The sequence below is a fragment of the Rhinopithecus roxellana genome, chromosome 3 (genome assembly GCF_007565055.1).
Source record: "Rhinopithecus roxellana isolate Shanxi Qingling chromosome 3, ASM756505v1, whole genome shotgun sequence".
NCBI lineage: Eukaryota > Metazoa > Chordata > Mammalia > Primates > Cercopithecidae > Rhinopithecus > Rhinopithecus roxellana.
In genome coordinates, this window is record NC_044551.1 from 19,700,474 (window position 1) to 19,726,327 (window position 25,854).

The 25,854-nt window shown below is 44.7% G+C and overlaps 1 protein-coding gene across 1 annotated transcript in view; it reads left to right on the plus strand.

The window, feature by feature from the left end:
* The window catches only part of ADAMTS16 (ADAM metallopeptidase with thrombospondin type 1 motif 16), a 193,636-nt gene that overhangs the window by 117,654 nt on the left and 50,128 nt on the right, over positions 1-25,854 (plus strand). The window contains exon 18 of the mRNA XM_030927454.1: positions 14,643-14,769. Within this exon, the coding sequence (XP_030783314.1) occupies positions 14,643-14,769 (127 nt within the window). The remainder of the gene's footprint in view (positions 1-14,642; positions 14,770-25,854) is intronic.

The window sequence follows — 25,854 nt, forward strand, 5'->3', positions numbered from 1 at the left end:
ATATTCTTTTTATTTTGTCAAATTATGTCAGCCGGCATCTCCAAAATAATTTTAACTAATAATAGTTAATTTTTTTTTATTTCTGACCTTAATGGCACTATTTCTAGTGTTTCCCATAATGCTAGCTTTTAGGTTTAAATGGACATACAAGTACCTACATTTATATATATAGATACAGATATACACATATAAACACACAAACTCATACAAATATTCAGATATAGTGATGTGAGTAAATATCCATCTGTTGTCTGTTTCATTAATATTTTTTCAAAAATAGAGGGTAAATTTATGAAATGCTGAACTTTATTACATTTATGGAGTTTATGTTTGTCCTTTAATCCACTAAATGGTAAAATATATTAACATATTTTCTTGACATTGAACCATCCTTACATTCCTGCTGTGAATCATTATCTGGTGATTTATTTCTTTCTAATATGCTATTTGATCTTGCCTTCTCTTAATTTATTTGGTATTTTTCACATTAATACTCCTAAGTATTATTGAGCTGTAGTTTTCTTTTGTGTGCTAAAATATACTACATTCATTTCTATAAATGCTGGAAATCTTTCATATTTTTTATGCTCTGGAACAATTTAATAGCTTTGGTGTTAACTATCTCCTAGCATTTGGTAAAATATATTTGAAGCAGCTGAATCAGTTGCTTTTTGAAGGAGTTAGATCTTTGATAAGTTTTTATGTGATTATGTGTGATAATTAGACTACTTAGATTGTTTATCCCTTCTGGAGTTAGTTTTTCTAATTAAGGAAACCATCTTTTTAAATGTATAATTTAAATTTAAATTTTATATATTTGGAAAGAGTATTCCATTAGATTATTTTCATTTCTTCTACATGTAAATATTTTCTTATTCTCATTTCTTGTCTTGCATATTGGTGCTTACTACTTATTTTCTTCATGAAGTCAATGTATCAATGACAGTTTCACCAAGAAAATAGAAACCTTTCTAGGTATTTCAAGCAAGAAGTTAATTAATACAGAGGATTGGTTGTTTACAAAATAGAAAGATTGAAGGAGTAAAGGCCAGACATCTGTAGCTTTCAGAGTTACTCTGGATTTTGAAAAGCCAGAGAGTTGCAGAAACTTTTAGAGATCAACGGTGATGATTACAGATAATCCAGTACTGGAGCAAGTGATTCCCAGGAAATGCTTTAAGATGGCCATAGACCTTTGCCTCTGCCAAAGCCCATCCTTACATGCACTGCTTCCAGAGATGGGAGCATGTGGCTTCTCACTCTCTTTCACCTTCCAAATCTCATGCTAGTGCCTCTGATTGGTGGGATCTAACTGAAAGCTTCACAGACAAGAGAGTTAGAAAATGTACTCCTGATTTTTAGAACCTGTGATACAGAGGAGAGTGTGAAAGAACAAAGTATGCAAAGTTGTATGTTATTATGTTCAACATACTGACATCTGTTTCTAATATATTGACTTTTGTTTCTATATCAGATCCCTCTTTCTGCTTTCTTGGGCTATCCTTTATTTCTAACATCCTAATTAAAAATATTTGGTTCACTTATTTTTATTCTTACTCATATATTGACGTAAGTATTTAAGGCCATGAATTGTCCTCTGAATATTGCTTTAGCTACATTCCACGGGTTATCTTTTGTAGCATTTTCATCATTATTTTCTTAAGTAAGTTTTTTTGGAGCCTGCTACCTGCTCTTCTTTTTGCTCTATTTCTATTAATTGCTAAAACTTTCAAAGGAACACTTTACATTCCTCTTTTCTTTCCTAATTATATACTTACCTTATGTGCTTGTCCTCCATCAGTGTTCTCAACTGAAGATTCTACTGTCCCTCATAAGGAGCATTTGGAAACCCGTGGCAGTATTTTAGTTGTCATGATAATTGGGAGAGGGATGCACCTGACATTTAGTGGGCAGGATCCAGGGTTGCTAAAAGTCTTGCAATATGCAACTGCTGTGCTACATAACAAGGAATGCTGTTGCCTAAAATGCTAATAAAGTCTCATTAAGGAAAACAAAAGATTTCTAAAGTCACAGCTAAAAAATAACTGGTGGAGGCAAAACTTGCACATACATTGGACAAACACAGTGTTTTTCATTGAGTTTTAAATATTTTTACTACATTGTTACTAAATTATCACATGACTTACTAGATCCAGACTTCCCTGTTATCCAATTAACAGGTGAAAGTTCTGGGACTTGGACCCGGGACTTTGCCCACACTGAGGCAGTTCAAGAGTGAAGCCAAACAAATGTCTCCAATAAGAAAAAAAACTAAGGCCATGAATAAAGTCAACTTCTGTTTCTATTTCAAAGCAAAACAGATTCCTTATTTGCTTAGTTAAGAGACTATACCTTGCACAGAATCATCAATGATCATAAAGGCATGATTATTCAGACTTGAACAAAAGGTTTGAATTTCACGTGTTTTTAATTTCAAAACAGGAAACCAAACTGAAGCCATTATTTATAGAATCACACCTCCTTAAAAGCCATAAGAGTTTGGTTAAGAATTTAAAAATGGACTTTAAACTTGAAAAGTAAGTGTAAGTAGAGGAACAGATTAATTTTCACCTGTATTCATTAGACCTCTAACTGTTTTAGAAAAATAGTATCATTATTCAGTATGCTTCTTATTTAAATTACATCATCATAACTATTATACTTAAGGAAGTCCGTAAGATTTTCTGCAGAACATTTTAAAACAAACATTTGTTTCTTCTTCTAATTTAATAGTCTCTCAGCCCTAGTTAGCAAATGGAAAGTGTGTTCATAAAACGTCTTCAAATTGCATCTCAGCATTGATACATGAGTCAGTCATCGAAATTGTGCCCCAGTTTGCCCTTAAGTAATATATAAAGAAAAGAATACACCCCTATTTTGATGATGTTTCGGGGGATAAGTATTAGTTAATCCACTAGTAACTTGTCCACGCTTAGAAGTTAATGAATATAACAGAATTACCCAGTGGCTCAAAAACTACTTACTAAGTGAAGTGACAAACTAATCCACGCTTGCTACTGAAATTATAACAATGAATAACACATGCATTCTGCCCCCGAGAAATCTATTCTAACAGATGACACACAAATGTTAACAGAACCTTATAATTAGAGTCACCATGTAATGCATTACTGGAATGCAAACAGGGGTGTAATGATGTAATGCAAACTGCAACGTAATGCAAACTACAACGTAATGCAAACAACTGGGATGCTTTGAAAGGAAAAGATGTTACTGCTACCATTTTTCAGGGCAAATGTGCATAAAGCTGAGCTAACTGGACATGAACTGTTTTTATTCACAGCACTTCTGACACCAAATCAGTGGGTTTTTCCACACTAACAACCAGTTCTCCAATTCTGTAGATGCTGCTAGCTGGGTGTCCTATAATTCAGTTCAATTCTGATACTGACTACCTGGAATTAGCCTCAGACCCCAGAGGGTTAAAAGCTCAATTCCCCAAGACTTTCCTCCTCTCAGATGCCAGTTTCCAGTCTTGGGTCTCATGAGTACCCACAACTTGCCTACAAAGTCAGGGGTTCCCACAGGCTTTCCCTTTCAGGTTTGCTAATATGCTAAAATGGCTCATAAAACTCAAGAAGCCACTTGATTTGCGATCATGGGTTTACTATAAAGGTTACAAATGACGAAGAGTTTCATAGGTCTTGAGGTCTCGAAGGGTCCTGAGCACAGGAGCTTTTGACCCCATGGAGTTGGGATGTGCTACCCCCACCATGTGGATGTGTTTACCAACTACCAATCTGTCTGAACTCCATCATTAAAGAGGTTGAATGACATCAGAATGATTGATTAAATCATCAGCCATCAGTGATTAGCCAGGTCTCAAGCCTCTTTCCCCTCTCTGGATGTTGGTGAGGTTGGGGAGTGAGGACTGAAAGTTCTGTATTCCAGAGATCCCAGGGGTCTTAGGAGCTGTGTGTACTAATCACACCGGGGTAAACTGCAATAGAAATCAATGGTGGCTTCTAAGTTTGCCCGGAGCAGACTTATGCTTCTCAAAGGGTAGTCCTTGGTCCAGCATCAGCAGTAGCAATTGAGCCTTTGTTAGAGATGCAAATTCTAAGACCCAACCACAGACCTGCTGCAGCTGAAATCTAGAAGCAGAGCCTGGCACTCCTTGTTTTAATGAATGAGCCCTTTCAGGGTGCTCTGATACCCCCTCAAGCTTGAGAACCAGTGAGTCAAGGAATCTAAAGAAGCGAGTATTTGAGTCTGATTGAAAGGGATGAGAAGAAACCTGCCGGGGAAGCTCAGAGGCATGGCTGTAGGGAACAGCACCCCAGGTGGAGGGGACAGCACCCCAGGTGGAGAGAACAGCAGGTGGACGGCCCTGGGGAGTCAGAGGACCATAGAAGAGCTTGCAGGGCAGGGTCACAGCATCACAGGGCTAGAAGGGCAAGGCTGGGAAGTCCAGAGCTTAAACACAGAAAAAAATGGGCTTTTAATCTGGGAGTGGCAGGAATGTGTGCATGTGTATGTATATTTTTAAAAGGAAATGCCATTTTTAAAAGGACATTCATTTGCTGGAAAACAGAAGCTGATCCAGAAGAGAGTGCTGCTTTCCCTCCTGAGGGTGGGAGTGGTTGTGAGGCCTTGACTATGAGACATTTGGGGCCCATCATTGCCCACCCCTCGGTACCTGTGTCTGTGTTGGGTGTGACGTGTTGGCTCACAGAGCTGGTCCACTACTATCTCAGGGACACTGACAGTGATATGTTTCTGGGAGATCACCTCCTTTCCACTGTGCAGCGATTTGGGTCATCGTGCACAACCTCTGTGAATCCTGTACACACCTGTGCATGTCTCTGACCCGCTGAGTCCCACCTGAGCTGCAACTGAGCCTTGTCCAGCATCACAGATGGAGCGGGATCCTGTGACCACTCAGGCGTCTGCAGATTCCACTTCTACTCTCATCTCCAACACAAGGACACATCTGTTGAATCGAGGTTCAGGCAGCTGAGCATCAGAATTCTAGAAATCCACCCTGTTTACTGTAAAAAGTATCTGAGACAGATCTCAGTCAATTTAGAAGTTTATTTTGCCAAGGTTAAGGATAAGCAAGAAAAAAGGAATACAGAATCCCAGAAACACAGTCTGTGGTTTGTGCCTTTCTCCAAAGATGATTTATTTTGAGATCTTCAATATTTAGAGGGGGAGAAGTGGACTGAAGGGGAAAGAGTAAGGTTATGGTCTCACTACTGAATCCACACGTCGCAAGGGAAAAGGAGCAGGCAGGGAATCGTCAACTGAGTATTCATCTCACTCAGTAAATCGGCACTGTACACCGATAAGGTGAACATGTGGTAGCTACCAGTGAGGGTGTTTAACCTCGTATCTGCGGCTTTCTTTTTAGGAACAAAAGGAAAGGCAGCTTTTTGCATGACCCAGTTTTCAGCTTGATTTTTCCTTTTGGGGTAGTGAATTGGAATCCTGAGTTTTTCTTTTCTTTTAGCATTACTCTCGCCCCACGGTGTTGTCCCCTTTCAAAGGCTGCCCTGAGCGGCTCCCTCCCCACATCTCCACTACACCTGTCTGGGGGGATGTTGGACACTCAAAGGCCAATCCCAAATCCATCTTGGATTTTCCTAAATTGATCTTTTAGAACAGATGTTGAAACTGCAAACTTACCAGAGTGCTAGAAATATTTACTTGTATTGCCTTTCTGTTGCCCCAAGGGATTGAGGTCCGTCTTCAATGGACGCCTCCTTAGTCCTCTTGCTTTTAGTCTGTAGTGGTTTAAATCTTGTTCCTTCATAGAAATATTCTTCTTCAAGAGGCTCAATATGTTAAAATAATTTTCTTACATTTTTAGAGTATGTATCAAAGTCATTTTTAAATAACCTATTCCTGATCAAAGATCACTAAAATCAGAGAAATAATTGCAAAATTCACCTTAAGGGGTCATCATGCACTTACCTGGGTTAAATATATAATTCTGCCAAGTTAGCAGAGAGATGACTGGTTTTACAAAACTCAGAGGGCCCTATGTAACCTCTCTTTCTGCTTTATCAATGCTCAAAGGGCTAAACCCCAAGAAATGGGTGGTTTGGGGCTTAGAGTCATGAGCTCCTACAGTGGCTCCTGCTTTGGAACTTAGGAGAGCTGCCCTTCTCTCTACACTTGAGAAAACTGGTAATGTGCGGAGTGTGACTTTCCCTTCTGAATGGCCCCGCTCCTTTTGACTAAGCAATGCCAAAATGTCAAACTTGTTTTCAATGTATATTTTAGACACTTTCAATTTTCCTTAAGTCGGGAGGGGTTTGACTTCTGTGGAACTGGCATGAGAGATTTTCATGCCTGGTGTCTACAGTCTGCTCCTTCCCTCCTCGGAGACAATCTCTTTGTTGTATTTCCTTATAAGCAAACTCTGAGTTGTCTGAGTCCGTCTGAGTTCTACACGGCTTGGGCTGCAGAGGAGTGAGAACAGGTGTTCTACCCAATCTGCAGGACTCCTTCATCCGTATTTCCAAAGGCAGTGATAAACTCACTTTTAGATCTGAATGTATTTTGTGTTTATTTTATTTACTTATTTTATTTATTTATTTATTTATTTATTTATTTATTTATTTTTATTTTTTATTTTTGGAGACAGAGTCTCGCTCTGTCACCCAGGCTGGAATGCAGTGGCACGATCCTAGCTCACTGCAAGCTCCACCTCCCGGGTTTAGGCCATTCTCCTGCCTCAGCCTCCCAAGTAGCTGGGACTACAGGCACCCGCCACCATGCTTGGGTAATTTTTCGTATTTTTTAGTAGAGACGGGGTTTCACCGTGTTAGCCAGGATGGTCTCAATCTCCCGACCTCGTGATCCACCCGCCTTGGCCTCTCAAATATTTTGTGTTAATTTTATTTATTTTATTTTATTTTTTTATTTTTATTTTATTTTTTTATTATACTTTAAGTTCTAGGGTACATGTGCGTAACGTGCAGGTTTGTTACATATGTATACTTGTGCCATGTTGGTGTGCTGCACCCATCAACTCGTCAGCACCCATCAATTCGTCATTTATATCAGGTATAACTCCCAATGCAATCCCTCCCCCCTCCCCCCTCCCCATGATAGGCCCCGATGTGTAATGTTCCCCTTCCCGAGTCCAAGTGATGTCATTGTTCAGTTCCCACCTATGAGTGAGAACATGCAATGTTTGGTTTTCTGTTCTTGTGATAGTTTGCTAAGAATGATGGTTTCCAGCTACATCCATGTCCCTACAAAGGACGCAAACTCATGCTTTTTTATGGCTGCATAATATTCCATGGTGTGTATGTGCCACATTTTCTTAATCCAGTGTGTCACAGATGGACATTTGGGTTGATTCCAAGTCTTTGCTATTGTGAATAGTGCCACAATAAACATACATGTGCATGTGTCTTTATAGCAGCATGATTTATAATCCTTTGGGTATATACCCAGTAGTGGGATGGCTGGGTCATATGGCACATCTAGTTCTAGATCCTTGAGGAACCGCCATACTGTTTTCCATAATGGTTGAACTAGTTTACAATCCCACCAACAGTGTAAAAGTGTTCCTATTTCTCCACATCCTCTCCAGCACCTGTTGTTTACTGACTTTTTAATGATTGCCATTCTAACTGGTGTGAGATGATATCTCATTGTGGTTTTGATTTGCATCTCTCTGATGGCCAGTGATGATGAGCATTTTTTCATGTGTCTGTTGGCTGTATGAATGTATTCTTTTGAGAAATGTCTTGCCCACTTTTTGATGGGTTGTTTGTTTTTTTCTTGTAAATTTGTTTGAGTTCTTTGTAGGTTCTGGATATCAGCCCTTTGTCAGATGAGTAGATTGCAAAAATTTTCTCCCATTCTGTAGGTTGGCTGTTCACTCTGATGGTAGTTTCTTTTGCTGTGCAGAAGCTCTTTAGTTTAATGAGATCCCATTTGTCAATTTTGGCTTTTGTTGCCGTTGCTTTTGGTGTTTTAGACATGAAGTCCTTGCCCATGCTTATGTCCTGAATGGTACTACCTAGGTTTTCTTCTAGGGTTTTTATGGTATTAGGTCTAACATTTAAGTCTCTAATCCATCTTGAATTAATTTTCATATAAGGAGTAAGGAAAGGATGCAGTTTCAGCTTTCTACTTATGGCTAGCCAATTTTCCCAGCACCATTTATTAAATAGGGAATCCTTTCCCCATTTCTTGTTTCTCTCAGGTTTGTCAAAGATCAGATGGCTGTAGATGTGTGGTATTATTTCTGAGGCCTCTGTTCTGTTCCATTGGTCTATATCTCTGTTTTGGTACCAGTACCATGCTGTTTTGGTTACTGTAGCCTTGTAGTATAGTTTGAAGTCAGGTAGCGTGATGCCTCCAGCTTTGTTCTTTTGGCTTAGGATTGTCTTGGCAATGCAGGCTCTTTTTTGGTTCCATATGAACTTTAAAGCCGTTTTTTCCAATTCTGTGAAGAAACTCATTGGTAGCTTGATGGGGATGGCATTGAATCTATAAATAACCTTGGGCAGTATGGCCATTTTCACGATATTGATTCTTCCTACCCATGAGCATGGTATGTTCTTCCATTTGTTTGTGTCCTCTTTGATTTCACTGAGCAGTGGTTTGTAGTTCTCCTTGAAGAGGTCCTTGACATCCCTTGTAAGTTGGATTCCTAGGTATTTTATTCTCTTTGAAGCAATTGTGAATGGAAGTTCATTCCTAATTTGGCTCTCTGTTTGTCTGTGACTGGTGTATAAGAATGCTTGTGATTTTTGCATATTGATTTTGTATCCTGAGACTTTGCTGAAGTTGCTTATCAGCTTAAGGAGATTTTGGGCTGAGACGATGGGGTTTTCTAAATATACAATCATGTCATCTGCAAACAGGGACAATTTGACTTCTTCTTTTCCTAACTGGATACCCTTTATTTCTTTCTCTTGCCTGATTGCCCTAGCCAGAACTTCCAAGACTATGTTGAATAGGAGTGGTGAGAGAGGGCATCCCTGTCTTGTGCCAGTTTTCAAAGGGAATTTTTCCAGTTTTTGCCCATTCAGTATGATATTGGCTGTGGGTTTGTCATAAATAGCTCTTACTATTTTGAGGTACATTCCATCAATACCAAATTTATTGAGCGTTTTTAGCATGAAGGGCTGTTGAATTTTGTCAAAAGCCTTTTCTGCATCTATTGAGATAATCATGTGGTTCTTGTCTTTGGTTCTGTTTATATGCTGGATTACGTTTATTGATTTGCGAATGTTGAAGCAGCCTTGCATCCCAGGGATGAAGCCCACTTGATCATGGTGGATAAGCTTTTTGATGTGCTGCTGAATCCGGTTTGCCAGTATTTTATTGAGGATTTTTGCATCGATGTTCATCAGGGATATCGGTGTAAAATTTTCTTTTTTTGTTGTGTCTCTGCCAGGCTTTGGTATCAGGATGATGTTGGCCTCATAAAATGAGTTAGGGAGGATTCCCTCTTTTTCAATTGATTGGAATAGTTTCAGAAGGAATGGTACCAGCTCCTCCTTGTACCTCTGGTAGAATTCAGCTGTGAATCCATCTGGTCCTGGACTTTTTTTGGTTGGTAGGCTATTAATTATTGCCTCAATTTCAGAGCCTGCTATTGGTCTATTCAGGGATTCAACTTCTTCCTGGTTTAGTCTTGGAAGAGTGTAAGTGTCCAGGAAATTATCCATTTCTTCTAGATTTTCTAGTTGATTTGCATAGAGGTGTTTATAGTATTCTCTGATGGTAGTTTGTATTTCTGTGGGGTTGGTGGTGATATCCCCTTTATCATTTTTTATTGCATCTATTTGATTCCTCTCTCTTTTCTTCTTTATTAGTCTTGCTAGTGGTCTGTCAATTTTGTTGATTTTTTCAAAAAACCAACTCCTGGATTCATTGATTTTGGGGAGGGTTTTTTGTGTCTCTATCTCCTTCAGTTCTGCTCTGATCTTAGTTATTTCTTGCCTTCTGCTAACTTTTGAATGTGTTTGCTCTTGCTTCTCCAGTTCTTTTAATTGTGATGTTAGAGTGTCAATTTTAGATCTTTCCTGCTTTCTCTTGTGGGCATTTAGTGCTATAAATTTCCCTCTACACACTGCTTTAAATGTGTCCCAGAGATTCTGGTATGTTGTATCTTTGTTCTCATTGGTTTCAAAGAACATCTTTATTTCTGCCTTCATTTCGTTATGTACCCAGTAGTCATTCAGGAACAGGTTGTTCAGTTTCCATGTAGTTGAGCGGTTTTGATTGAGTTTCTTAGTCCTGAGTTCTAGTTTGATTGCACTGTGGTCTGAGAGACAGTTTGTTATAATTTCTGTTCTTTTACATTTGCTAAGGAGTGCTTTACTTCCAATTATGTGGTCAATTTTGGAATAAGTGCGATGTGGTGCTGAGAAGAATGTATATTCTGTTGATTTGGGGTGGAGAGTTCTATAGATGTCTATTAGGTCTGCTTGGTGCAGAGATGAGTTCAATTCCTGGATATCCTTGTTAACTTTCTGTCTCGTTGATCTGTCTAATGTTGACAGTGGAGTGTTGAAGTCTCCCATTATTATTGTATGGGAGTCTAAGTCTCTTTGTAAGTCTCTAAGGACTTGCTTTATGAATTTGGGTGCTCCTGTATTGGGTGCATATATATTTAGGATAGTTAGCTCTTCCTGTTGAATTGATCCCTTTACCATTATGTAATGGCCCTCTTTGTCTCTTTTGATCTTTGATGGTTTAAAGTCTATTTTATCAGAGACTAGGATTGCAACCCCTGCTTTTTTTATTCTCCATTTGCTTGATAGATCTTCCTCCATCCCTTTATTTTGAGCCTATGTATGTCTCTGCATATGAGATGGGTCTCCTGAATACAGCAGACTGATGGGTCTTGACTCTTTATCCAGTTTGCCAGTCTGTGTCTTTTAATTGGAGCATTTAGTCCATTAACATTTAAGGTTAATATGGTTATGTGTGAACTTGATCCTGCCATTATGATATTAACTGGTTCTTTTGCTCGTTAGTTGATGTAGTTTCTTCCTAGCCTCAATGGTCTTTACATTCTGGCATGTTTTTGTAATGGCTGGTACCGGTTGTTCCTTTCCATGTTTAGGGCTTCCTTCAGGGTCTCTTGTAAGGCAGGCCTGGTGGTGACAAAATCTCTAAGCATTTGCTTATCTGTAAAGGATTTTATTTCTCCTTCACTTATGAAACTTAGTTTGGCTGGATATGAAATTCTGGGTTTAAAAATCTTTTCTTTACGTATGTTGAATATTGGCCCCCACTCTCTTCTGGCTTGTAGAGTTTCTGCCGAGAGATCTGCTGTTAGTCTGATGGGCTTCCCTTTGTGGGTAACCCGACCTTTCTCTCTGGCTGCCCTTAAGATTTTTTCCTTCATTTCAACTTTGGTGAATCTGGCAATTATGTGTCTTGGAGTTGCTCTTCTCGAGGAGTATCTTTGTGGTGTTCTCTGTATTTCCTGAATTTGAATGTTGGCCTGCCCTACTAGGTTGGGGAAGTTCTCCTGGATGATATCCTGCAGAGTGTTTTCCAACTTGGTTTCATTTTCCCCCTCACTTTCAGGCACCCCAATCAGACGTAGATTTGGTCTTTTTACATAATCCCATACTTCTTGCAGGCTTTGTTCATTTCTTTTCCTTCTTTTTTCTTTTGGTTTCTCTTCTTGCTTCATTTCATTCATTTGATCCTCAATCGCTGATACTCTTTCTTCCAGTTGATGGAGTCGGTTACTAAAGCTTGTGGATTTGTCACGTATTTCTCGTGTCATGGTTTTCATCTCTGTCATTTCGTTTATGACCTTCTCTGCATTAATTATTCTAGCTATCAATTCTTCCACTCTTTTTTCAAGATTTTTAGCTTCTTTGCGCTGGGTACGTAATTCCTCCTTTAGCTCTGAGAAGTTTGATGGACTGAAGCCTTCTTCTCTCATTTTGTCAAAGTCATTCTCTGACCAGCTTTGATCCGTTGCTGGCGATGAGCTGCGCTCCTTTGCAGGGGGAGATGCGCTCTTATTTCTTGAATTTCCAGCTTTTCTGCCCTGCTTCTTCCCCATCTTCGTGGTTTTATCTGCCTCTGGTCTTTGATGATGGTGACATACTGATGGGGTTTTGATATAGGTGTTCTTCCTGTTTGATAGTTTTCCTTCTAATAGTCAGGACCCTCAGCTGTAGGTCTGTTGGAGATGCTTGAGGTCCACTCCAGACCCTGTTTGCCTGGGTATCAGCAGCAGAGGTTGCAGAAGATAGAATATTGCTGAACAGCGAGTGTACCTGTCTGATTCTTACTTTGGAAGCTTCCTCTCAGGGGTGTACTCCACCCTGTGAGGTGTGGGGTGTCAGACTGCCCCTAGTGGGGGATGTCTCCCAGTTAGGCTACTCAGGGGTCAGGGACCCACTTGAGCAGGCAGTCTGTCCGTTCTCAGATCTCAACCTCCGTGTTGGGAGATCCACTGCTCTCTTCAAAGCTGTCAGACAGAGTCGTTCGCGTCTGCACAGGCCTCTGCTGCTTCCCCTTTTGTTGTTTAGCTGTGCCCTGTCCCCAGAGGTGGAGTCTACAGAGACAGGCAGGTTTCCTTGAGCTGCTGTGAGCTCCACCCAGTTCCAGCTTCCCAGCGGCTTTGTTTACCTACTTAAGCCTCAGCAATGGCAGGCGCCCCTCCCCCAGCCTCGCTGCTGCCATTTTGGTTAGATCACAGACTGCTGTGCTAGCAATGAGGGAGGCTCCGTGGCCGTGGGACCCTCCTGGCCAGGTGTGGGTATAATCTCCTGGTGTGCCCATTTGCTTAAAGCGCAGTATTGGGGTGGGAATTACCTGATTTTCCAGGTGTTGTGTGTCTCAGTTCCCCTGGCTAGGAAAAGGGATTCCCTTCCCCCTTGCGCTTCCCAGGTGAGGCGATGCCTCGCCCTGCTTCAGCTCTCGCTGGTCGGGCTGCAGCAGCTGACCAGCACCAATTGTCCGGCACTCCCCAGTGAGATGACCCCAGTACCTCAGTTGAAAATGCAGAAATCACCAGTCTTCTGTGTCGCTCGCGCTGGGAGTTGGAGACTGGAGCTGTTCCTATTCGGCCATCTTGCTCCGCCCCCAGATTCTTTTGTGTTAATTTTAAATCAACACTAGTTTGGTTCTATTTATTTTTTCCCCTACTGCATTAACTCTTTTGAGACAGGGTTTCCCTCTGTCATCCAGGCTGGAGTACAGTGAAGCGCCATTTTGGCTCACTGCAGCTTCTGCCTTCCAGGCTCACGTGATCCTCCCCTCAGCCTCCTGAGTACCTGGGACTACAGGCGCATGCCACCATGCCTGGCTAATCTTCGTATTTTTTGTAGAGATGGGGTTTCGCCATATTGCCCAGGCTGGTCTCAAACTCCTGGACTCAAGCGATTCACGTGCCTAAGCCTGTCAAAGTGCTGGAATTGCAGGTGTGAGCCACCATGCCTGACCCTGCATTCACTCTTTAATATCATTCCTCAACGATATCATTCCTCATTTTTTTTTTTTTTTTTTTTTTTTTTGTGTGTCGGAGTCTTGCTCTGCCGCCAGGCTGGAGTACAGTGAGCGGCACGATCTCGGCTCACTGCAACCTCCAACTCCCTGGTTCCAGCGATTCTCCTGCCTCAACCCCCTGAGTAGCCGGGAATATAGGCACATGCCACCACGCCCAGCTAATTTTTGTATTTTTAGTGGAGATGGAGTTTCACCATGTTGGCCAGGATGGCCTTGATCCCCTGACCCTGTGATCCACCCGGCTTGGCTTCCCAAAGTGTCTCTTTTTTATTGTGGCAAAATATATGTAAAATTTGCTATTTTCACCATTTTTGAATGTACATTTTAGTACTGTTAAGTACATTCACATTGATGTGCAAACATCACCAGCATCATTTCCAGAATTTTTTCATCTTTTCAAACGGAAACTCTGTGACCATTAGACATTAGCTCCCAATTCCTCCTCCTCCAAGATCCTGGTAACCATGATTCTACTTTCTGTCTCAATGAATTGACTATTCCTGGTACCTCACTTAAGTTAAAGTCCCTTTGGGATAAATTTAATTAATTGAAATATTAAACAAATATAGGAATGTTCACAAAGTCTTAAATAGATAGAGGCTGAGAATCAAACAAACTTGCATTTCCATCGACTTCCTTCTATACAACACCTAAGTCATGATTGTTAAAGTTAGCCTTTCGGATTTAGCTCTCTGAATTCTCTCGTGACAAACTGCTTGTTATTTTGTTGTCTGTGTTTCCTGCTGATTTATTACTATTTCTTGTTGTCATCTCAAATGGAAACGTGGAATAGGCACATTTAATATTGGTGTTTCTGCTGAAAATCCACTGGTGTTTTCAGCTGTGGAAAGAGTAGAAAAGAAGCAGGTACATTTCAGCAAATGTATGATGACATCAGTCGCAAAACGAATGTTGACTTTGAAGATGTTAAAATAAAAATATGGAGGGAAAATATATGCATCTTAAAATGAATGAAACTCACTAATTACAACTTATAAAGACAGATCAGAAAAGCAGAATATTAATAGTTGGCCAGTTGGTCATTAACACAAAGATATGCCGGTATGGCTAAGATTTTTTGAAAGAGATTTTATTAGCTCACCGTCTGCCTTTTACTGTGGGGCATGCATGTGAGTCTTTATTCTACATTTTATCCTTTTCTACAGGACAGATGACTGTGAGAGAGGGCTGCTACAGAGACCTGAAGTTTCAAGTAAATACATCTTTCTGCAATCCCAAGACTCGACCTGTCACGGGGCTGGTGCCTTGCAAAGTATCCGCCTGTCCTCCCAGGTAAGAAGCATCATGTTCATCAAAGCAGGTTTCCCAGTTTGCAGACGTGCTCAGCGAGTCTTATAGCTCCTGATGTAGAGAGAGAAGTGCTGATTGCCATCATGTCGCTCATAACAGTGGAGAAGCAAAGGGGACAAGAGCTTCCTGGACAAGGGACCTAGAGAGTATGTTTAGTTGGGAAGTGGTCTGGAAATTCTTGTGGCTGTAAGTGGACATTCTTAGAATGGCGTCCTATTTGTTGTATTTGTGCTTTCATTGGTTGCAGGCTGGCAGGAGTGATAACATGCTATGGTGATAATGATGCATTCTCTCTTAGCCTGCTGTCCTGTCCACTAGTGTGTGCTTTTCTTGCCGAATGAAACTTGCTGGAAGAACGCATCAAAAGGCCTGCCAGTGGGGAATGGACCCTGGATTCCTCAGTGCCTTGCAAACATACAGTTGTGAGGGCTGGAGCCACAGAAAGTCAGGGCTTTTGTCATCCTACTCTACCCTCGCTGCTACTGCCCCTAGGAGTTCCTAAACCCAAGCTTGGGTTCTCTAAGGCAGGATGTGGGGAAGGACCCCTTGAGGCAGCCATGGTCCTACTGCACTGTCAGGAGCTATCACATCTGGGCAAGGCCTTCATCCCGCTGTTCTTCACTTTCTTCATCTTTACGTGGGACACGTCACAGAAGGTTGTGAAAACTGATGCAGGATTTTTCTCAGGCTCTTTGCTGGACTCCCAGCAGGGGCGCCTTGTCTACTTGGCCTCTTGCACTCAGCCCCTTGTGGGAGGGAGCGTGTGAGCAAGTGAGTACAGGATCCAGCTCGTTGCTCTGAAGACACAGGAGCAAGCTTTGAGTAAAGCCTGCAGCCAGACCAGGCGGGTTGCCTGGAGAGGAGCACAGTGGTACCCAGGCAGGGTGCCCGTGACCCCAGATCCTCAGAGTGGGTGTTAATGTGCTAATTAGCTTTTTTTTTTTTTTTTTTTTTTTTTGAGACGGAGTCTCGCTCTGTCGCCCGGGCTGGAGTGCAGTGGCGCAATCTCGGCTCACTGCAAGCTCCGCTTCCCGGGTTCACGCCATTCTCCTGCCTCAGCCTCCTGAGTAGCTGGGACTACAGGCGCCTGCCACTGCACCGGGCTAATTTTTTGTATTTTTGGTAGAGACAGGGTTTCAACATGGTCTCGATCTCCTGACCTTGTGATCCGCCTGCCTCGGCCTCCCAAAGTGCTGGGATTACAGGCATGAGCCACCACGCCCGGCCTAATTAGCTTTTTTAGTTCCATCATCCACAGCCCAATGGACAGAGGTATGTTAGCAGCTCAGTCAGCCCTGACCCTGTAGTGTGGGGCAGCTGCCCTCCACCAGCGAGGGCAAAGGGCCAGCCTTTCTGGTACCCACAGTCAGTGGGCCCCAAGCTCTTGTCCAGCATCCAAGAAGAATGAGGTATGCTTGACCACTGAAGGATGGTGAGGGCAGATAATTTTATCAAGCGATAAAAATAGCTCTCAGCAGAGAGGGGAGCTGGAGAGGGTATGAAAATGGCAGGTAGTCTTCTCCCAAAGTCAGCAGGTCTCCTCCCTCAAGTTAGGCCATCTCCCCTCTACCAACTGAGCCTGGGGTCTTTAGAGGCACAGGATGGGGGCAGGTCAGGCCATAAGTACTATTGGGAAGGGCAACATTCGATTGCTTAAAAGGCATTATTGAGAAAGAACCAATTGAAAGAGAGTAGGCAAATAGGAATGAAAGTTCTCACTCTGGTCTGTGGGTTTTGGGCTGTTTTTGGCTTGAAGTTGGGGTTTCATGGGGACCTGGCCCTGTCTGCCTAGGATTTCTCTGCCTCCTGCCTCTATTAAAATGCACCTAAGATCACATATTTACAGAATGAAATTCTAGCTCCAACTAGATCTTTCAAATAGCCCAAGGCACTCAAAGACTTAATACAAGATAGTCTAATACATTTTGATGATAAAGATCCACCATAGCTGGCAAATTGATCCCAGGTTTGCTGAACTATGCCTCAAAGCATGAAGCTGAGTACTCTCCCCGAGGCAATAAAGTACAGGAAGGTGGGAGGCACTGTCTCTTGTTGGAGGTGTTACCCCTGGTCTCTCTCTCAGTAAAGAGAAGGAGGTCACTTACCAACATTTGAAGAGCCAGGACCCTTCTTGCAATCACAGTAAGGAGGACACCTCCTTGGGAAGATCTTGTCCTTCCAGCACACCTGCCCCTGATGTGATTGGGGACATGTCACCTTATAAAGCCACCAGCCCTGCCTCAGTCACGGTTTCTGAACCACCACTTCCCAAGACCTGCTATCGAGAGAGATGCAGTCAGAATTTACACAAGAAATTAAGTGCTTAAGATGCAGCACACTGAGGCGTGGGACACCCTCTGGGGGACTCTTCCTGGTATCAACCAGGGCCTATGGAGTTGATGCACACCCATGATGATGCTCCAAGGCCCTCAGCTGTCCCTGAGCCAACCCTGTGAGCCACTGCAGGAGAGCTGACTGCTGGCCTTTCCCACCCTGACAGGCCTCCAGCCTGTGCTGAGCTCCATGACAAGAGCACAGCCCACTCACCGGGGCTCCCTCTGTGTCTGGAATGACACACCAAATACAGACACACCCACATCGTTTAGGAAATAAACCCCATGGCTGGCTGAGGCAGTATGCAGCATGGCACCATTGTGGGCAAAAGTGATCTTCCTGTCTGAAGGAAATGGAGACCCCTTGCTGAGTTGTGTCAGAGAAAAATGAAGCCAAATACTGGGTAAAGTGGTCAGGAGAGATTTTAGTCAGTGATCCCTGCTGCAATAGGGAAAACATTGTGGCCTGAAGTGAACTCCTCTTCAATCAGCACAGATATTTTACAGGGATTTTACAGGGAGATTAGAAGAGTGGGGAGGGGCAGAACCAGGGCTCAGGAGAGTTGGGGAGGTGAAAACCTGCAAAAAGCATAAAGAAAGGTTGGTCCTTGTGAAATCTCTCGGTTTGCCAACTGGCGATCATAAAAGTGAGGCTCCCACCTTCCCACAGAGACTGGAAGACAGGGGTCGTATCTTCAGGTGTCAGCCGGAACAAACAGGAAATGCTTTGGGAAGCCTTGAGATTTCTCAGACAGGCACTTTAAAAGGGGCTGGGGTTATCTTAGGGATGTAGCCTTGAGCTGTTAGAAACCATGTTGGTGTTTGTTCAGGACTTTATAAGCCCAGGTGAGGCCTTGTGGTGAAGCAGGCTCAGAGGAACCTGGCTAGAGTTTGGCCAAGGACAGAACATTGTCAACTGCTGCAGCAACTTGACCTCCCACCCCCTGCTCCCTAGACAGTGGAGTCTGCTTGCGTTCCAGTTGGTGTTGACATCACTGTGACCTTGATTGCAGGTCCTTGCCTTGCCATATGGAAATTGGGAGCATCGCTTCCTGTGCTGAATTCCTCTTTCCATACCGTGTTTAGTCCAGGTCTGTTAAGCGAGAAGCATCTGTGGTTCTTCAAGGCACCTAGTTACCAGTGCTGTGAAGTGGGGAAACCACTAAATTAGACTTAGAGAAGTGTGTGGGTGTGTGTGCATGTGTGAGTTTCACATGCAGGAGGAACTAGGGTTACTAGTTCCATGTGGCAGTAAATCCGTCAGGTTGTTAAAGCTCAGGGTAATTGGAAATGTTGAGTGCTTGAATGCTGTTTCTCAAGCTAGTCGTATTAATGGATCAAGCATACCCTTGCAGTCTAGTCGGCCCTGGTCTACTCAGTGAAGCCCATCTAGAAAGAATGCTAGAGAAAACTCACCCCAACACAGGAACAAGCTACCAGTGTCTGGGCTCCTAATTGTGTGCTTCAAAGTATCACATAATTCAGATACGAAGTGATAGTTGGGACACCCCTGAAGAGACCCCTTTGCATCTGCAAACTCCACAGGACCAGGCATAGAAAGCAGGAGAGCTGGCGGCCTCAGGGCAGCAGAGAGAAGCAAAAGCAGTGGCAGAGGGGAGCAACTGCGTCCTTTCCCTAGGACGGGCCTCCGTCCTACCGCATGGGGAGAATGCTAGTAGCTGCTTCAGTTCTTTCTTGGAAAGAGCAGAAGAGTTCATTTAAATTATGGTTGCCCATTGTTGCAATCTGCTTGTTGGTTGTTTGTTTTCTTTCTTGCCGCCTCCCCCATAGTGCCCAGAGGGACGTCCTCCTTGATACTCACTGCAAGAGGAAACCTGGGATGTTGGGGATGGGCCTGGTGGGAAGGGAGCTCTCCTCCTCCTGGGGCTACTCTTCCTGGTGTTACCCAGACTTCTTCTTCAACCAAACCTCAGGTAGAACATGCTCAACAGGAGATTATGTGGCTGCTCATTTACTGTCACTCTTAGTGGTTTGCTGTTTCTATCTCATCTCACCCTGTTTTAAATCTGTCAAAACATTGCTTTCCAAGAAAGACCATAATACAGTTATTGAATTTTAATAATGGAAATCTAAGCAGCTTCTTACATGGTCAGGTAAAATTGCCCTTACCCTCAACCATTATCTAAGACTGTCATCCTCACCTCTTGTATCCATTTAGATAAATCTTTGTTCCTGGTACAGAATTTTCACACTTATTATCTGGAAATATCTCTTTGGAATTGAAATGACAGGAGCTCCCTTTTCCCGCTTGCAGGGTGTACAATGAGGGTGTGGCTCGCTTCTTTGATGGCCTGCTGCCCAAACCTCTATGGGGAGCAGGCAGATGGGCAGGTTGTGGGGCTCCGACCCCACAGCAACGTCTAAGGGTAAATGTTTACAGCTCCTTAATTCCCAGTGGGCATGTGTTACAGTGTGCTTTTCTAGTTTTGCCTTCCCTAGGCAACTTGTGTTAATCAGCTCAGTTAGACCCTTTGCCTTATCCCAAGGACAGAGGGCTTTCTGTATCCTGGGTTCTTGCCTTGGTGTACTGGAAAAATTGTATCACACATGGGCTTGGAGGATGAGTACAAGGTTTTATTGAGTGGAGGTAGCTCTCAATGAGGCAAATGGGGAGCCAGAAAGGGGATGGAATGGGAAAGTGGTCTTTCCCCTGGAGTTGGGCTGCTCCACAGCTGAGTTCTCTGACCGTCCCAGACAAACTCTGGTTGATGGCCCGCTGGCATCTGCTGGTGCCTGTCAGCATGCCCCTCCACCAGCGTGTTTCTCTCGACACCCAACCGCTTGTGTGTTCTTCTACCAATGTGTTTCTCTCGACATCCAGCTGCTTGTCTATGTGCTGGCTAGGGTCTCAGGGTTTGTATAGGCACAGAATGGGGGCATGGTGGGCCAGGGTGGTCTTGGAAAATGCAACATTTGGACATGAAAACAGAAATGCCTGTCCTCACCTAGGTCCATGGGCACAGGCCTGAGGGTGGAGCCCTCACCAGGGACCCCACCCTTCTCCTCCCAGCACTTCCTTGCCCTGATATGCACCCATATCAGAATCAGATCTTTGCTTTGTCCATTGACACATCCCAAGGAATGAGAAATGTGCCTGGCTCACGTGGGACCTCAATATGTGTTCATAGGAGATGTGGATGAACCATGGTCCCATTAGGCCAGGAAGAGACATTTCAGGCTTGCAGTGTGGCCTTGGGGAAGTGGCTTCACCTCTTGATGCCTCAGTTTGCCCAGCTGTGAGATGACAAAAAGAAAATGTGTGGAGTCACATGCCAAGCTCTGTGAGTCCACTCTGCCTTGAGGCTGTTCTGTAGAGAAGCTTGGCAGGTCCTGTCTGGATTGCCACCATTGAGAAATAGTCACTACTCAGACATCACAAAGCTTCTGTAATCAACTGTTCCTTAACACATCTCAACTACATTTGTATGTTCCCACGTGTCTCCCGTGTAAAGTATCTGCCTCACATCAGCCTCCTTCAGGTGCTCCCCTGGGAGGACCCCAAGATAGGAGCATTTGCGGTATCCTTGACTCACCATAGTGCTGCAACCGAAGGTCTCATCAGACACTCAGTCACCACAGCTACTGTGACTATGACTGCGACTGCGACTGCTGTGGTCAGTTTGTCAACACTAAATCCACCCGTGGGATCCTTCCAACGCACCTACCTGTCTGTTCCTTGACTGTCCACTCAAATGGTCTCCCCTAATTCAGTCTCTCGCTCCTACCATCAACAATAACTGCCCAGAAGGATCCTCAAGGTCCATTTCTCCTTCCCGTCTTTGTTAATAGAAGCCCCTGCCCCATACACTGTATACACCCACCTGCATGGGGATCCGGGCTGGACACTGTTTCTGTCCTCCCAGGCTGAGGTCTGGCCCATGGGATGCGAGCCTGTGCTCTCCATGCCGGGCCCTCAAGAGGTAGCTGCTCCTTCCTCTTCCTCTGCCCACCTCTGTGGCTGCAGCAGGGCTTAGCCTTAGTGAGCAGCTGCAGCCCCTTGGGCGGGGGTCACCTCCTGGGGGAGTAGAGGGCCAAGACGGAGGTAGTCAAGCCTGGTGACCTGGAGAAGGACTATGCTCCCCCTGCCCCGCAGCTTCCCACCAGCTGAGACTTGCATAAAGGGAACTGCTCCCTCTCGTGTTAAGCCACGCCTGCTGGATCTAGTTGGTGCAGCTCAGCCACATTCTGAGCTCATACACACCTCACCTGTGACCTCTCGGCCCTGAACACCCCTCTCCAGACAGGCCATGCCTCTTGTCATACAGCTCCTATGCTTCAGGATCCACACTGATGTTGTCCTTCTGTCTCACTGCGTGGCTGGTCTTCCCACCGCTCACTGCCCAGGAGCCTGGAGCCTGCACCCAGGCAGAGTCCGTGGCAGTGCTGGAGCCTCCCCTCACCAGGCCTGAGCTGCCTTGCTTCACCCTCCCTCCCCTACACTACCCTGGTCACCTCAGCCTGGATACCCCCAACTCTTGACCTACTCTGCACATGGAGATTAGCAGTAAATGCTACCCCCAAAAGCCCATGTTCTCACTCTAAAAGTGTGGTCACCCAAGGATGGTACACAATCCTTACACCTGTCCCTGGGTCATTTTCTCCCCACCTCCCAGGACATTGGGTTCACGTCACCTGCAATTTCCTCCGTCTCCTTGCCCCACACTCTCCACCTCGGACCTCAGACTAAAGAGAAGGAAGCAATGACCATCCCTTCCTCTTGCCAATATCTCTCTGTGCCTCCAACCCCCCTACTCTGCTCTCCCTCCCATCACAAGGGGTACATGGCCCGAGCCTCTAGAGGAGCCTTTGGAAGTTACCTTTTTTATCCATGTAAGTGACCTATTTTGCCCTGTGGTTCCTGTTGTCTTTCTGGCTAGGCCTCCCCTGCCTCCGCCTCTCTATGCTTGGTCTTTCTGATATTGAGAGATTCGGAGCCAAAGACATCCCTGCATTCTGCTGTGTCCTATCTTCCACACTTGACTCTTTCAAACACAATTTAATACACACGTGCTGTCAAGAGCACTGTGTGCTGGAAGAAAAGGTGCAGTTCAGCAGCAGAGGGCCAGTCTAGGGGAAGCTGGAGCTGATGTATCCGACAGCAAGTAGAAACATGAGACTGAGGCTGCCCCAAATCCACTTCAGTCAACCCTGGAGCCCCCCATCCGATGGCACCCTTTGACACGTGGACCTCATATTTTGGAAGGTTCATATTGCCCTCTGAAAGCGGGAACTTTGAGACAATACAGAAGCCGCTCTGTGAACCCGATGCCATGCTTTCCTGTCTGGGAGAATCTTAAGAAGAACCAAGTCGATCTCCCCACCCCTCATCCAACGCCCGCAAATAGCAGGGGCCTGATCGCACGTGAGGCTCAGTAAATTTATGTCTCACAGGAGAAACAAGGTCTCCATACTCCCCTCCCGCAACTCTCCTGCACTGGAATTCTTTCTGTGGAGTGGCCTGGTTGGCATGGGTTATGTCCATGGGCCGGAGACAGACAAAGGCACGGGGTGGCATTGCACCTTGTCAAAGGTGCAGCCATGACACTGCCTGCCTCCCTGGGCTTGACCCTGCCTTCCCCACTTCAGGCATGATCCAGGCCTCCTGTCTCCTAGGATGAGGTGAGGATTCCACGCAAACGCTTTCATATGTGATAAACTCTCACTAAATCTTGGCTATGATTATTGTTGCTGTAAAAGGAGAAACAAATTCACAACAGTTATGTATTTAGTCTATAAAGCAAAACCATCCATGGCAAAAACACAGAATAATGGACCTACATTGCATATATCAACCCGTGGGGATGGTTGTTTCATTGTATTATTTTAACAATTGAGTTGGGAGCACAGATTTTAATTTAAAATGTTACTTTACTTTTCTTCTGAAATGCAAAATATATTTCTATTATGTTCTGGATACTAACAATTTTTTTGTTCCTGATTCAATGCTCAGGAAACCCATGTTCCATTTCTCTGAGGATGGAGTGTGCATCTTTCTTACCGAATTATGTCTCCCTGCGAGGCTTCCCTGGCCTCGAGGCTGCAGGTGCTCCGACCTGTGTCCTCAGCAGCCTGGCAAAGCTGCAGCCTCAGCCCCGAGGGAATAAGCAGAGCTCTCCTTCCCCACAGTTCGTGCTCTGTCTGACACTAAGTGGGGCGCAGTGGGGTGTGATCTGGTGTTTCATGTTCAACTTGAAGGAGGGTCCCACAAGGATTGAGGGGTGGAACCTGTAAAACATCTTAATCCATAGCCGTCTCGCTTTTAACTTAAATGAAAAAGGAAACCTGCTGTGCTGGCTGGAGCCCCAGCCTCCTCCTCAGCACCCAGAGACCATCCTGCAGCCTTGCAGACTCCTGCAATTGCATTGCCGGATGGGATCCCCTAAGTCATAAATCTCTGCCGGGGGCAGGGTGTTGGGTGTCTAGAAGTCTTGCCGGAGATTCTCTTAAAATGTCTGTGCAGCCTCAGTCAGCAGGAGTATCCTGGAGAAATAACAGGCGTCAGCAATTCCCACCTGTTCCTCCCAGATGGAGGGGAGCTGCTCAGCCTCCAGCTCTCGCTCGTCCTGCTCCTCCCTCACACAGAGCCTCCTCCCTGCGCTGGCGCCGCCCAGACAAGCAGCCCACAGCCCTCCCGTGGCTGCCCTGCCTCCGTCTGCATTCTAGCATGAATTAGGCATTTTTATCACTTGCTTTTGAAACATAGATGATAAATCACACAAATATTTATTCCCTTTATACTTCTCAGTTTATCTAAATGGAGTGGCTCTTCAGGTCATTGATCTTAACTCTCATTTTCTAAGCATTAACACTAATCACACACCTTCCTGGACAGGGGATTGGAGATACAAGAGGAAATGCTTTCCAGATGGTAAATGGAGACTCCCCCCTCTGTTTTTCAGGACTCTTCTAGGGACGCCAAGTAAGAGTCTAGATAACGCTGAGTAAGAGTCTGGATCACATATCGTGATCAAATGCTTTGTTTTCTGTGTAGCCCCGTCTCCACTTGGTATTTGGATGGTTTATTCTTCTTGCTTATACAAAACCCATTAGTGGAATAATTCCTTTTACAACCAAGATACATGGGTCCGAAGATCTGCCTGCTTGTTGCACGCTCTAGAAATGAAAGATAAGGCTCAGCAGGGCAGCTTTATTTCCACTGCTCTCCTTTAGAAACACTTGCAATGGAAAGGGAAGAGCAATTTCCTTTTCTGTTGTTCCTTATCTCTTTTCGATCTGAGGCCGTGAAAATACTAACCACCCAGTAATGCACAGGGTACCAGGTGAATGAAAGGAAACCTGGTTGCTTAGGTGCTGTTTGTATAGGAGAGGGTTTTGCATCTCGGTTCATTTAATTATCTAAGTAGCTGCGCGTTCCCAAGCAGCAGGATGGGCTTCCTGGGAGTGAGACCTGTGCAGCCCCCAGGTCTCCCTGCTTAGAGGAACTTCCTGTGTGGTTTTATTCTCTGCTGTTGCTACTGTGAAATTCCAGTGTGAAATTCCACAGGATTTTTTTGTGTTTTTTTTGAGACGGAGTCACGCTCTGTCGCCCAGGCTGGAGTGCAGTGGTGTGATCTCACCTCACTGCAAGCTCCGCCTCCCAGGTTCACGCCATTCTTCTGCCTCAGCCTCCCCAGTAGCTGGGACTATAGGCACCTGCCACCATGCCTGGCTAATTTTTTGTATTTTTAGTAGAGACGGGGTTTCACCGTGTTAGCCAGGATGGTCTTGATCTCCCGACCTTGTGATCTGCTCATCTTGGCCTCCCAAAATGCTGGGATTACAGGTGTGAGCCACTGCTCCTGGCCTCCAAAGGATTTTTAACAAGGGACCTGGCACATTTGTTTTCACTGGGGCCCACGAATGGCACAGCCAGGGTGGCAGGCAGCCCCACTTCTGTGTCAACATGGCTTTCTGGAATATTTGGGAATTGTATTAGAATGCTGGGTGTTTTAGCAAATCTACTATGCATTCATTCCTTGAGTTCAGGAAGCCGTTCTATGCCATTGTCGGATCATGGGTGTGAGCCCCGAAGGTCCACGGGCAGCAGTTCTCTGCTGTTTCTTTCCTTGTGCTTCTGGAATGAGAGCCAGTTTTACTCAACTTTGGAGTACTTGCAGGGGGAAGAAGTAACAGTGAGGGGCCCTTCCAGAGTCATTAGAGCTTCGTTCTCTAGATCCCAAGGCTTCCCCGCTCTGCTGAGAGAGAGCCCAGTGGGGTGGACACGGGACTATGTGGCTTACCCACAGGAGCCACCGTGCTGAGGCCCACCTGATCGTCTTTGGGTACCTGTTTGCCCACCACTGTGCCCTTTGCAAAGACATCTAACCAATCTCAGTCTTACCAGGGAAACCAGAAGTGCTATGGCCCCTCCAGAATGAGTGCTGGGCCTGGCACAGTGGCTCACGCCTGTAATCCCAGCACTTTGGGGCAAGTGGATGGCTTGAGCTCAGGAGTTCGAGACCAGCCTGTCTGGGCAACATGGCAAAACCCCAGCTCTACCAAAAATACAAAAAATTAGCTGATGTGGCGGTGCACACCTGTGCTCTCAACTACTTGGGAGGGAGAGGTGGGAGGATCACTTGAGCCCAGGAAGCAGAGGTTGCACTGATTATACCACTGCACTCCAGCCTGGGCCACACAGTGAAACCTGTCTCAAAAAAACAACAACAAAAAAACACACAACAGCACTAAAATAAAATAAAAGATAAACACT